The following is a 15,236-nucleotide window of genomic DNA, read 5'->3' as shown; positions in this document are numbered from 1 at the left end:
TTGAATTTGTAGAAGGATCGCCAAGAAAAAGAGAAACGCGAGTTAACATAACTAAGGAAGACTATGTGCCTATAATTGGCCAAATGGCAGGCAAACATGCCAATCATATTGTTTTAATGATAACAAACACGATGAAATATAGTAACGGTTTTAATTGGAACATTTGACTTAAATTTAAGACAGTTATTGAAATGTGTTTCGAGTAGGATGAGTTGTGACTCGTGTGTCCCACTCCCACTATTATTATGTGCATTTTCTTCCTCTAATCTACAATATAATTTTGATGGTCAAAATTGTACACACACATATAAGGTTTTATTTTATTTTTTACTTACTTCTTTACACCTACTTGCGAACATTTATTAAAGTTAATAATCAATAATTAAAAGTATTATAATAGTTTTTATCTTTAAATATATTACTCCCTCCGTCCCAACTTTTTGTATCCACTTTTAGTTGTAAATACTACTAAAAGTGGATACAAAAAGCTGGGACGGAGGGAGTATTATTTTGAATAAATAAATTATGTTAAACAAGAGATAACACGTGCAACGCACGTAAACTCTGTTGTCTTAATAAGAGACGGTACAAGTTTTAATAAAAATAATTATTATATTGTGAGTGGAAAAATGGTAGTGTTTATAATAATAATTAATTGTGTGAGTGAGGATTAGGGCCCAATATGTGATAGATAGTTTCCAAAATGAAAAGAGACTAATTTTTGTGGACATCCCAAAATGGCAAAAAAAGACATTTTTTTATGGACGGATGGAGTAATTATTTAGTACACAAATTTTTTAAAAAAATGTTACTACTATATAATAAATTCTAATTAATATTTCTCACTAAAAATAAATTCAAAAAAGTATATACTTTAAAACTTTAAGTTAATTAACCCTAATGATCTATTATTAATTCAAAAAATAGAAAATAAATATAGACTCTAAATTGGAGTAGCAAACTCTGGTCAATTAAGAAAAAAATTAAAATGGTGAATTGCATGTAAATACATGAAATATACACAAGTAAATTCTAGTGTTTAATCAGATCTGTCTCAACTAACTTGATCAATATTTTTTTTAGGTCGTCCCAATTAAGTTGATAAATTTCCTTATATATAATAAATATAAGCAAATAAACATCTAATCACTTATTCACTTTATTATTAAACATACTTAAAATACTAGTTTCTTAAATCTTCTGTCGAAAAGAAGTTATCAACTTCGTTGGGATGGAGGGAGTATTTTTTGGTCGATTAATAGTATATAAACCTTGAACTTTTTAGTATTCGATCCGAATTAAAATTCGATCAGCATTTTAATCTACATGGACCCCAAAATTAAAAGTAAAATTAAATGAAAAAAATTAATTATATACCTTAGTGAATCTTTGAATAAATACATATCTCACTTTGTTTAAATTTCGAGTAATTGTATTTTCAACAAACAAACAGCAATATATATATATATATATATATATATATATATATATATTAGAATTACGTACAAACAACAAACACACACAAAACGATGAGACAAAACATAAGAAATACAAGAAAGAGATAAAACATGATGATCTCTGAATTTTCGTCAATCAGCGGCCTTCATGTCACCATCTCCGATCATTTTTTTACCACAGTCACGGCAAATGAAGAAGTTGCATGATTCACAGTGAAATCCAGGCAATTCATACCTATCATTACGACAAAGGTTGCAGCGGCGTTTTGTGGTGAGAAGTTGAGAGACAAGAGGGTGTGGGTGAGCTGCCGCATTCACATATTCCTTTCCGAACCTGATGTTACTATACCAACCGAATCTGGTTTTAAAGCAACGAGGATGGAAGGATATATCGCAGTGGCGGCAGTGATACATCCAACTCTTGGGATTCATTTCTCTTTCACATTTATCACAGTAGAATTCACCTGGATGGTTGAGATTGGCGTTGTATGTCAATGGCAGCGGGTGGTGCTTGTCCCATCTACAGCTGGTGAATGATGCCGGCAGCATAGCGCATCGAATGTGCACAATGAACTCACAGCTGCTGCACGCGTAACAATCAAAACTAGATGAGCGGCCACCACAATTAGCACCACAATAATATTGGTGACGTTGTTTCTGATGAACATCATTGTGAGAGACAAGGTTGAGGGGATGTTGTGGGTGAGCTGTGTGATATATGGTGTCCGGCAGAGAAGTGCACTTGATGTCTGCTTTAAACTTGCATCCTATACAAGCATAGTACAACCCACTCGAAGTGAAGGCACACACGTGACAATAATCAAATCCGAGTTTGTCAGAAGATTCGAGAATTAGGTCGTGACCAGGTTGGTGGTGGAGTCGAATGGAGGGGAGGCGAGGTGGCAAGTGGAAGCACTCCATGTGAAGATTGTAATTGCATCCACTACTACAACTCATATAATAGTAGTTACTACTTGAAGATGATGATGATGATGATGATGATGATGATGATGATGATGATGATGATGATGATGATGATGACGACGACGACGATGATCTTTGGTTGCGGCTGAATATTGGAGTAATGCACCCATCACATATTAATTCCGATTTTTTATCTTCTCCATCATCATCACTATTTTCTTCTTCTTGAGATGAAGATAATGATGACACTAATTTAAGTTTGTGATTGTGGAACTTATAATCGACGTCATGATGAGGGGTGAGTGGTATTGCTATAACTCCTCATTGTCTCTTTACAAAATCTCCAATTAGCTCCTCACCCACGTCACTTATTGGAAACTCCATAATCCCTTTCTCATCATTGTTCTTTCTTCTACAACCAACAATAACACTAGTTAACAAATCTTTATAATGATGATTAAGGGGGTGTTTGGTGAGTTTATAAACTCCTTAAAACAACTTGTAAACAATTGTTTAAAAATTTATAAGCACATAAAAAGTGTTTGTCAAAGTGGGCATGCATTGGCCTAGCGGTAGTGTGGTTAATGTCCTAGGTCAAATGTTCTGATATCGAATTCACTGTGGTGCAATCTTTAAATTTCTTTATTTACTTATTAATCTATACTAGAAAAAGAGCCTAAGGCATCCTATGGCACAACTTATGGATTGCCTATTTTACCCCTATTACACATATTTTATTTTAAGGTTATTTTACATATTATATATTTATAAGAATATATTAATTCATTAGATATTACACTTAATCTATGTGATATATATTTATAGCTATTGATAAGACTTATAGATAAATATATCCATTCAATAAATTATCTAATAAAAGTAATGAATTAATAGATTTTTTAAAATAATAGATTATCAAATAAAATAACATTAATTACACGTACAACGTACGTTCTTTCTGCTAGTTTATCAAAAAGTATATATATTTTAAAAGGTGTTTGTCAAAATAGCTTATAAGCTCCTTATAAAATAAGTTTCTCAACCCTAATTGATTTTTCATAATGTTATAAGCAATAATATTTTCTCTTCAATTTCATCTTTCTTGTAAGCTCAATTACAGAACACATAATTAATTTATAAACTCTTGAAATATCTTATAAGCTATTTAATCTATCTAAAATAAGTTTCTCCAAACACCCCTAAGTAATGACACAAGAATATTGATTACAGCAGTATGTACCTAGTGGCCTGGGGCGACTTGTTGAAGGCACACTTGAGATGGACAGCATATATAGCTGCAAAGCTCACAATGATATATCCAATATTTGGTAATCAAATATTTGTTACAAACATCACATTTGTAGTCATATTTCATATATAGAGGTGGGACATGAAAAGAAAGAGAGAGGGAGTGATGGTGGTCTTCCCTTTTGATGGTTCGAGGCAATGATGCGCATCTCGCGTGGATCCAATATTGACAATTAGCTGCGCAGCAAATGTAGGACTCCCCCCCGCGTCGTGTGGTGCCACAAGCATCGCACTTGAAGGAACAACTCCTCCTCATCAACTTCAAGCCATGTTTGGAGTGACTCGAATGATTTATGATGCTGCCACTTTGCTCATCGTTGTCATCATCTGCTGCATCCATCACGCCGCTGGCCTGCATGCATTTGATATGCATCTCAAACATACATTCTGCTCCCGTACATCTGTAGAAGATTCCCCAGACAGCCCTATTGCAGACTGCACAAAGTTTTTCTCTATCGTAACTATTGTTGAATAGTTGAGTGAGTATGTGTTGTGGGTGCATTGCGTGCCTAATCTTCCTCGGCAGCGTTGCACATTCTTCATGTAGTAGCATTTTAGACCCACATTTCTAGCTACATCCATAAGCTTTCTCTCCACTACTAAAATTCCTTCGACAGCCATAACAATAATCAAATATGCGAGTTTCCACCAAAGTAAGTGGATGCTCGTGGCTTCGATGATCAAGATTAATCCCCTCCTCTTCCTCTATCTCATTTTCTTCACTCATTTTATATATATGTGTGTGTGTGTGATTTTTTCCTTCTCAACTACAGCCGATTGTGTCTGTGGGTCAATGGAGCTTTGAGTTTAGCATTTAATTGGCAGACATAAAATGGAATCATACAAAACTTCTCATCTCACCAAAGAATAATGCATCAAAATAACAATGTATTTCACTCAAAGAATCTCCCTTTTCTTATTCTCTCACTTTTTGTCGTTGTCTTTTCATATTTCTAGTTTAACTATATGTGAGAGACGTTGAAATTGTTAGAACATGGTATTATCATAATGCAGAGAAAAATAAAGAGAAGCAAAATAATTGTTATTGTATTGCTTGATTTATCTCATTACAATCATCCTCTGATTTATAGTATAGGTGCACGTTTTGAAGAGCTACAAAGTCATACAAGGTAGCCGATCTTCAGGGATTTTGGTTAACTTTTGACTGAATTTGCTGCTATTTCTGACTTTGTTTTTCTGCTATTTTTGACTTTGTTTATATTTTCAACACTCCCCCTCAAGTTGAGTGACGGGATTTCCGATGCTCAACTTGTCGAGAACTTCTGTAAAACTCTTGGAATTGACGGCTTTGGTAAGAATGTCTGCAAGTTGGTCCTCGGATCGTACAAAGGGTAAAGCCACAACACCACTTTCGATCTTCTCTTTGATGAAGTGTCTATCAACCTCCACATGCTTCGTCCTGTCATGTTGCACAGGATTTTCTGATATACTGATAGCAGCTTTGTTGTCGCAGAACATCTGGCATGTCTTTGTTGGAAGGAGACCCAGTTCTGAGAGTAGTCTTCTTAACCAAAGAACTTCGGTCAGACCACTTTTGATTCCTCTGAACTCTGCTTCGGCACTGGAGAGTGCCACCACCTTCTGTTTTTTACTCCTCCAAGAGACAAGATTCCCTCCAATGAAGGCAAAGTACCCTGCTGTTGATTTTCTGTCAACTGGGTTTCCAGCCCAGTCAGCATCAGTGTAGGCTTGTATCTCGAGATGTCCAGTCTTCCTGAACAGTACACCATAATCAAAGGTTCCTTTCAAGTATCTCACAATTCTGAGTGCTGCTTCCATATGGTCAGCTTGTGGTTGGTGCATAAACTGACTCACAACTCCAACAGCATATGCAATATCAGGCCGAGTATGAGAAAGATATATAAGTTTCCCTACCAAACGTTGATATTTTCCTCGATCCGCCAATTCAGCTCCCTTCACAATCTGTAGCCCATGATTGATAGCCATAGGCGTCTCAGCTGGCTTGCAATCTAGCATCCCAGTTTCTGCAAGAAGGTCAAGAGTATACTTCTTCTGATTGATAAAAATTCCTTTCCTCGATCTGAGTACTTCGATCCCGAGGAAGTACTTTAGTCTCCCAAGATCCTTCATTTCGAACTCCTTGAAAAGATTTGCTTTCAACTTCTGGATTTCTTCTAAGTCATCCCCTGTTATGATCATGTCATCAACGTAAATGACTAAGCAAGAAATAAGATCACCTCGTTTCTTCAAGAATAAGGTGTGGTCTGAATTGCTTTGCTGGTACCCGAACTTCTTCATAGCTGTGGTGAATCTTCCAAACCAAGCTCTGGGAGACTGTTTGAGCCCATATAAAGTCTTTTTCAATCTGCATACCTTCCCTTCCTCGAACTCATCTGAAAAACCTTGGGGTGCATCCATGTATACCTCCCGTTCTTCTTCAAGCTCACCATGAAGGAAGGCATTTGTAACATCAAATTGATGAAGATCCCAATCCTTGTTTGCAGCAATGGAGAGGAGCACCCTGACAGTGTTCATCTTTGCCACAGGCGAGAAAGTTTCTGCATAGTCGATCCCATATGTTTGTGTGTAGCCTTTTGCAACCAGCCGAGCTTTGTATCGCTCAATAGATCCATCGGGTTTTCGTTTGATTGTGAAAACCCATCTGCATCCCACAGTTTTCTTCCCTTTCGGCAACCGACACTTTTCCCATGTATGATTCCGGTTTAGGGCCCCTATCTCTTTCTTCATAGCATTTCTCCAATGCTCGATCTTCAGGGCTTGCTCCGCTGTTTGTGGAATCTCCTCATCATATAAGGCTGCTTCATAGGCTGTTGCATTTTTGGACAAGTTTCCCTTGGCGATATTCCCAACTGAGTATCGGGAATTCCTCACAACTTTCTCTGGGGTATACCGTTTAGGAGGTACACCTCGATTACTCCTGGGTGGTAGCACATATCTCCCAGTATCTCCATCTACTGTATTATCTTCCTGTTCTTCTTCAATGACTTGAGAAATATTATCAGCAGAATCAGAAGCCACAATAGTAGGTTCAGAAGCTCTTACCTCAGATATCAGTGGCGGAGAAGATATAGGCTCATGCAGCGGACTAGATTGTTCTGGAGTGGATGAAACATGCTCGGTGGCAAGGCTAACTTTTTCTGTTGGGTCTGCTTCCGGGCCTGGCATTGGTAACCAACTTAACAGGTCGATCTCACTCTCCCCCTGACTGTTAAGTTGGGTACTGTAAAAATACTCAGTTTCAAGAAAGTCGCAGTTCATGGTAGTTATGATTTGACGGGTTTTAGGATTGTAACATCTATACCCTTTTTGGTTAACACCATACCCGACAAACACACACTTAATGGCACAAGGAGAGAGTTTAGTCCGTTCATGCTTGGGAATATGAACGAATACGGAACTACCGAAAACTCGAGTTTGAAGAGTAAGAGCGAGAGGTATATCAGAAAGAGTGGATAATTTCTGTAAAGGAGTTTGAAGCTGGAGGGTTCTGGTGGGAAGGCGATTTATAAGGTAAGCAGAGGTGGCGACAGCTTCAGGCCAGAAGTGGGTGGGTACCTTAGACTCAAGCATCATAGCACGGGTCATTTCAAGGAGAATTCTATTTTTTCGTTCAGCAACACCGTTTTGTTCGGGAGTATGGGAACAAGTGGTTTGATGAATTATCCCTCTTTGTTGACAGAAGTCTTGCATGGATCGATTGACAAACTCCCCCCCATTATCAGTTCTAAGTGTCTGGATATGTTTTTGAAATTGAATTTGAATCATTTTAAAGAAATGAGTGAACTTTTCAAAAACTTGAGATTTATTTTTGAGAAAATACACCCATGTCATCCTAGTGCAATCATCAATAAAGAGTAGAAAATATCTAAAACCTTGACCCCCCACAACAGGTGAAGGACCCCAAACATCAGAATGAACAAGAGAAAATATGGAGTTTACTTGTGTGTCATTAGGCTTAAAAGATTTTCGGTGGCTTTTAGCTAAAACACAAGTTTCACAAGATAAAGTCTCATCATTTTTTATTAATTTAGGAAATAAAAGCTTAAGATACCCCATGGATGGATGCCCTAACCGACGGTGCCAAAGCCAGGCTTCCCGGTCAGCAGTTCCGTGAGCCAGCATCACCTTGCCTTGTTGAGCTATCTCATCCACATAGTACAATCCATCCCGCTCAGTGCCACGTCCAATAATCTCCCCCGTCCTGATATCCTGAAGAAAACAAAAATGGGGATGCATTATCATGCTACAATTGAGCTCTTTTGTAACATGGCTAATAGACAACAGTTTATGGGAAAGAGATGGAACATATAGACAATTTGAGAGACGTAGTGTAGGGGAAATTTCTATAGTTCCGGCTCCTTCAACACGAGTCAAATCACCACTTGCAGTTTGAACATGTGTTCGGTGGGATATTGATGACTTAATAATATCAGTTTTATCAAAGGTCATCGAATCGGTAGCTCCACAATCAAAAATCCACCCTTTATCTCTATCTCTATTATTACCCGACATCTGGTACGCAGCGGAAAAGTTTGAAGGCCTTTTAGGGTCAATATCATGATTATGCATTTTTTTTGGGGGGTGGTTTTGCAAAAAATGGGGTATACTATATAAATCCCTAAATTTCGAGGGACTAGGCTGCAAATGGAGGCTATTCTGATATTTAATAAGAGTAGGTGGGTCTTTTTGCATAAGATGGGGTCTCTTATGACATTTAGCAAAAGTTGGGGGGTTTTGTTTTAAAAAATGCAGAAACCCTATACATGTTTCTCCCTTTTCTTTTCCTCCCTGCGCCGCTTTCACCTTATTCTCGGCTCTCCCCCCCTCGTCGGCTTTGGCACCGTAGGATCCTCCTCCGCCGGCGGCAATATTCAGAAGAGGACGTGCTTGTGCTCGCCGACGAGTCATCCAGGTTCGTTTCGATGTGCTTTGTACAAAAACAGCTTCGGTGGCAGCGGTGGGAATCAATCGATTTCCTACTCGCCGAACCGGTTGAACATGAGGAGATCTGCGATGACGAATTCTCTGGTGCGGATCGGAACCGTGGAGGGAGATCTGGTGAAGCGAGCTCTCGCGGCTTTGATCCGTCCGTCGTTGCACCAGCAGCGTCGCCGAGCTGACTTCCGACCTCGGCCGAGCCGTCTCTCGGTCATGTCCAACGCCGAAGCCTTTCTGATCGTTGAACCATTTCACAGACCCCTTTTTCAGATCCTCGCTCCCGATGGCTCCCGATGATGAAGGGTCCGGGTTGGTTGCCGGCTGTAGCCGGGCGGCCTCCCATCTCACTCTTGAGAATGCCGACTCGGCTGAGGGATTTGGGTAAGTTCGATCCATTCTGGGGATTTGTTGAATTGATTCATTTGAATCTGTGTGGTTTATGGTTTCTTCGATCCATTCTGTGGATTTGTTGAATTGGTTCATTATGAAGAATTGGCTCGGAATGTTTTTGGGTTTTTTTTTTTTTTTTTTTTTTTTTTTTTTGGATTATGAACGATGATGATTCGTTTCTGAGTTCCTATGGTTGAACCTGCTCTGATACCATGTTAGAACATGGTATTATCATAATGCAGAGAAAAATAAAGAGAAGCAAAATAATTGTTATTGTATTGCTTGATTTATCTCATTACAATCATCCTCTGATTTATAGTATAGGTGCACGTTTTGAAGAGCTACAAAGTCATACAAGGTAGCCGATCTTCAGGGATTTTGGTTAACTTTTGACTGAATTTGCTGCTATTTCTGACTTTGTTTTTCTGCTATTTTTGACTTTGTTTATATTTTCAACAGAAATAACTATATAGCATGTGTCCTGTCCCTTTTTCCTCTATTTTTCGAGAAGAACCTAATTATAGTTCATTGGTTAAATAAAAACACAGGCACCCGGAAACAAAATATATATATTAATACAATTAAGAGAAGGTAACACCAAATGAGAGACAAGATGTGTTTGAATTCTGATTAATTGTATAAATCGACAACTACCAACTAAGCTAGCTAAGAAAACTGATACAAAGAGCCATATATATATATATATATATATATATATATATAGGGGAGGACTAAAATAAATACACTTCTTAAGATATAAAATAAGAATTTTAGATCATCAAGATCGACGGTTGATTAATCATCATGTTGGATGAATTCATAGTCCTGAATTCGAATCTCAAAGGTAGCAAAAATTTATTTTTCACAATTCATACCTTTATACAATGAATTCATACACGTTCTACATAAAATTCATACATTTTCCCTAGTTCTTATTTCTTATTTTAAGAACCATTCCCTATATATATATATATATATATTTATATATATATATATATATATAGGAAGAGGTTCTAATAAAAACCTCTGTTAAAATGAGAACTAGGAACCTAATCTTGGCCATTTATTTTTATTAATGTGCGGTTAGGATTTGATTTCTTTATTTATGATTTTAGTTTAATTAAAAATCGTAGTGGGGTTAATAATGTAATTGATTATGATTTCACATATGTAGGTAACCGAAATTTAAGAGATTTTCTTTCATTTCCTTTTTCATTTACATAGATAAATCACTTTATTTTTTATTTTATTTTTCTACAATTTTAGGTTTTCTTTAATTCTCTACAATCTACAATCATATTATATATTATTAATTACTTTTGTGAATGTTGAAATCATATCTTACGAATTAAATAATAATGATATTCTTCATTTTTTGTATCTCCATTTTTGTTATCATCATGGTTTCATTTTTAGTTTCTTCAAAATAAATCGATAGTTCAATTTTTTAGAGAAAAATTTGAATTGCATAATGACCATTTACGAGTTGCACACATATATTTAACATGATGTTTTGTTTATTCTTTGTAGCATAACATAATAACACGAGTTGCATAGAATAAATTAATTAGGTTTTTTGTTTATTTCTTTGTATAAGGATAGTAATGTAAGATTTGATTGCTGTATTTAGAGAAAATTTGAATTGCATAATGATCATTTACGAGTTGCATACATTCACTTACTTTGATGTTTCGCTTCTTTCTTTGTAGCATATATGATAGTAATACGATGGTTTGGTTGTTGCTTTTTGCATAAGATCGAATTGCACAGAGCATTTACGTGAAATGCTCATCAAATGAGATTATTGAGAGTTGCACAATAAATGACTATGAGTTGAACATTATCATTAATAAATAATTCAACATATAACAATCAAATTTAGTTTGCACAATAAGTAAAATATATCTTTAATGATCTATCTTAACTGAATGATGTGAAGAGCATATACATGACATAAAATTTACGTTCATTTTCTTCTCCAAAAAATTAAGTTGCACAGGAGTCGATCTCATTCTCAATTGATGTTTGAACGCTGATCTACTCCAGAAAGCTTCGCAAGAACAAATCAATCACTAATAACCCGTGCAATAATTCTGTTCATCGCCAAATATTTTAACATAGTAACTTCAGTTCCTTGTAGACCGACGCACGAACAAACATATCTCTGCACCAATCATGTATTTATACGTGAATATGCATCATGAATGTTATTATTATGCAAGTGGATAATTTGAGTGCAACTCGTACTACATAATGATGCTACAAAATAATTACAACAACAAACAAAACCAAATGCACTTTTCCAATACGAAGGAGGTCATTATGCAAACTTCGAAATTCTACATAAACAATCATCACATTTATTACAAGTAATATTTTTCTCATTAATATAATAGATTTATTCTAATGACTTTAATGCATGAGTAACCACATACTATGGATGTTAGAACTATGCATAATAATTTATGTTGTGTGCAACAAATAACTTATTTTCTATGCAACAACTCACAATACAATCTTTCATGCAACTAGTCACCTCAACAAATGCAACAAGAATATTACTTTCACATTTAGGAAACAAAATACCATTTTCCACATATATTACCATATGTGCAACTAAGAAATTTCTATGCAAACAAAAACACTAACACGCATTTCCCGCAACAACAAACTTACATTCAAACTCTCTATAAAACTAACATATTTTTCACGCATCTAAATTGTGCAAACACTACCACATCTCTGTGCATATTCAAAATTATATTTATATTTAAATAAAAAGTATAATATTTTCCACACAAAACACAATAACCAAGCAACACAATACTCTCCTGTATGCAACAACAAAAAATTTTATTCCACACAAAACACACTAATCGAATAACACAATATTCTCATCTATGCAACAACATCACAATCTGTGTAACCGATGCACAATAACAATAAAAACAAAACCATTTGTGCAACTAATAACATCATACAATGCAACTAGCTTCAACTGTGCAACAAATAACTAATTTCTATACAACAACCCACAATACAATATTTCATGCAACTAGTGACCTCCAGATCTAGTGAATAGCATGCTTAAGGTGTGCTAAAAGTTTATGCTAAAAATTCGTATATGTGCATCTATGCAATTAAGCCAACTATGCAACAACACAATCAAATAACTGTGCAACATACTTAAGCAAATATTCAATGAATCAACTATGTAACTATGCATTCCAGCCAACTATGCAATACAATCAAGCTTCTATGCAACTAAAATTTTAATCAAAATCCCAGCAATATCAAACAACAATTTATGCAACACATATAAATTCAGAAACACTGTCACAAATTTAATTAACTCGTATATATTTTGAGAACAATCCGTGCATCACAATAAATCAACTATGCAAGTACAATTAATTAGCTTAATTTTTCCAGCAACATCAAACAACAATATATGCAATAAAAACAAATTTAGAGGAATTGTGAATAACTATGCAATTACATACACAACTGTGTATCACATTCCAACAACTATGCAATTGAAATTTTTAAAAGCGAAATACCGTCGTCGTCGATCGTGAATCGCAGCCGCCTTGTTTCTATTGCCGGAGTAAACTCTTAATAGCTGTCACCGCCGCCGAATGTTAGATTCCACTTCCAATTTCTAACAAATCTCCTACAACCGCCACTGTCGCCGCCGATCGTGAATCGCTGCCGCCCCTGCCGGATTTCACAGAGATCAAGCGGCCGTTTCTTCGTCGTCCGCCTCCACTGCCCCTGTCGGTTCTTCACTTGCACAAAAAGGTGGCTCATTTTTTTCTTCGAAACCCTAGGATAAATCTTCACAAACCTGTCGCCGTTGTTGCCGAATTTCAGAGAGATCTTCCGTCCGTTGCCACTCCATCCGCCTCCAGATCGACGGTTCTTCTATTGCACAGAAGGCAGCAAGTTCTTCTTCTTGAAACCCTAGGTGAATGTTAAAAAGTGAAAGTGAAATGTTTAATGAAAATAACGTGTAAAAATATTAATTTATGATTCACATTTTTACCCTTTAGATTTTAATTGCATTTAAATTAGTAATTAAATTGTGCATCTGTAGTTTAATCTCAGCCCTCTATTTTCTTAAAATCAATGGTTTAGATTAGGTTCCTAGTTTTCATCTTAAGGGGGGTTTTTATATTAACCCCACCCTATATATATATATATATATATATATATATATATATATATATATATATAGAGAGAGAGAGAGAGAGGATCATGTGAGAACTCTAACTTTTTGTGAGAACTACGAACTAATTTCAGCCATAGATCATCTCCATCCTACGGTCAATATCTATTAAATTACCCAAGCTTTATTTTCGAGTAAGAGGAGAATTTAGTCAATCTATCATTTTATGTAACCGTGCACTTCTTAAATTCATGTAATAACATATCTTTTATTTATGAAAGTTGGGATTTTAACCAAATCTTTTAATCACCCACTAACCCACGATTTAAAGATTAAATAAAACAATTTCATTTATTGATCTCATAATCATTCAATATTCTCCTGTAGCCTATGCGATTTATATTTTTTTTAGTCTAATACTATTATTTTTTTCTTTTTTGTTAGTTTCATTGTTTGGATACTTGTTTTATTTTAAAATACATGATACTTTTTGTAGGTTCATGTTCAAGTACTTGAACTTTTTTGGCATAAAAGAAATATTCTCATAACAACTTTATAATCTTAGGCAGAGATTTAAAAAAAAATAGATACTGTAGTCGTCGAATACCAATGTGAATTGTCAAGTGCATGCCTCTAAATATCATGATTTTCAAATCATATCTGATTAATAAACTAATCGAAAAAAATATTCATATTTATAATCGAATTAAAATAATTTGGTTCATTTTCATTCCTACCTCCGTCCACATAAATAAGCCCAGAAGACGGTACGAGTTTTAAGAAAAGTTAGTTGTTTATTTAGTGGTAGAAAAATGATCCTTCAAATTAGAATAAAAATAGAGAAAATTAATGAGAAAAAAAAGCTCATAAATTAAAAAATGGTAGGCCCGTGAATAATAAAAAAGGATTACAACATATTTTTGTGAACAACGAAAATGGCAAATTAAAAAATATTTTCGTGTACAGAATTAATATACGATTGGAACTAGTATTGAATAAGTAGAAAGATGGCTTCACCAAGAAAAAGAGCAACACAAGTTAACATAATTAAGGAAGACTGTGTGCCTATAATTGGCCAAATGTCATGCAAACATGATGCCACTCATATTGTTAATGAGAACAAAACGCGATGAAATATAGTAGTAACGGTTTTAATTAGAACATTTGACTTAAATTTTAAAGCAGCCATTGTAATAGCCCCACCCTAATCATGTCATTATCTGTTAATATATATATAGCTAATTAGTTGAGATATTAGATTTTAATATATACTTTTGAGTTGTGAATTTCAGCAAATCTGTTTCACACAGGACCAATTGATTAAGTAGATATTAACCCTTAATAAATTAGATTACACATTATAGAGATGAGCTAAAATTTTAACTTATATTACCAGCCCAAGTACTTTTCCTATTCAATTAGAAAACAACCCAATAACTGTTTATTTGGGCCAAGAGTATTAAGAAAAGGATGAGAAAGCCCAAGCCCAATTCCTTATATAAGTCTCTTTATTAATTTATTAATTAGATTAGCTTATAGAAGAACACGTAGCTCTTTACTTTGAACGCAGCTGTGTGTAATAAACCGACAGTATAAGTCTCTTCTCTCTCGTTAAACCATTTTCTAAACTTAGCCAAACAGTTATCTCCGATACACAAATCATCACCAACAGTAATTTGTATCACACCCCTAATAACCTATAAAATAAAATACTATAAATTATCTAGAGATAATTGCATGATTTAGTACATTTTTTTAAAAAATCTCATTTTACATTAACTTTAAAATTTGTATTAAAATTACTCAATTATTATTTTTTTTCTCATTTTATTAGCTCACATATTTTTCCGCCAAACTTAATGTTGAAATGGTGCTATGTCGCCCATTTTGTTATCTTTGCAAGTCGACTTTGTTTTATTAATCGACGAATTTAGACGTGTAGAATTTTAGACGATCACTTCAACATTAAGTTTGGCCAAAGAATGAGTGAGAAAGTAAAATGAGATAAAATAAATAAATAAATTTTCATACAAATTTTAAAACCAATG

General features: G+C 35.0%; 1 protein-coding gene across 1 annotated transcript; it reads right to left on the bottom strand.

Annotated features, from left to right (window-relative positions):
* Positions 1 to 1,507: 1,507 nt before the first annotated feature.
* On the bottom strand, positions 1,508 to 2,790 carry LOC130990605 (protein VACUOLELESS GAMETOPHYTES-like). Its single transcript, XM_057914831.1, has one exon. It carries the CDS (start codon positions 2,412 to 2,414, stop codon positions 1,590 to 1,592), a length of 825 nt encoding a protein of 274 aa, XP_057770814.1. The 5' UTR covers positions 2,415 to 2,790; the 3' UTR covers positions 1,508 to 1,589.
* Between the last annotated feature and the right edge of the window lie 12,446 nt (positions 2,791 to 15,236).

This window comes from Salvia miltiorrhiza, chromosome 1 (genome assembly GCF_028751815.1).
Source record: "Salvia miltiorrhiza cultivar Shanhuang (shh) chromosome 1, IMPLAD_Smil_shh, whole genome shotgun sequence".
Taxonomy (NCBI): Eukaryota; Viridiplantae; Streptophyta; class Magnoliopsida; order Lamiales; family Lamiaceae; genus Salvia; species Salvia miltiorrhiza.
Note: the sequence above shows the minus strand (reverse complement) of the source record. Positions and strands in the feature narration are given on the sequence as shown.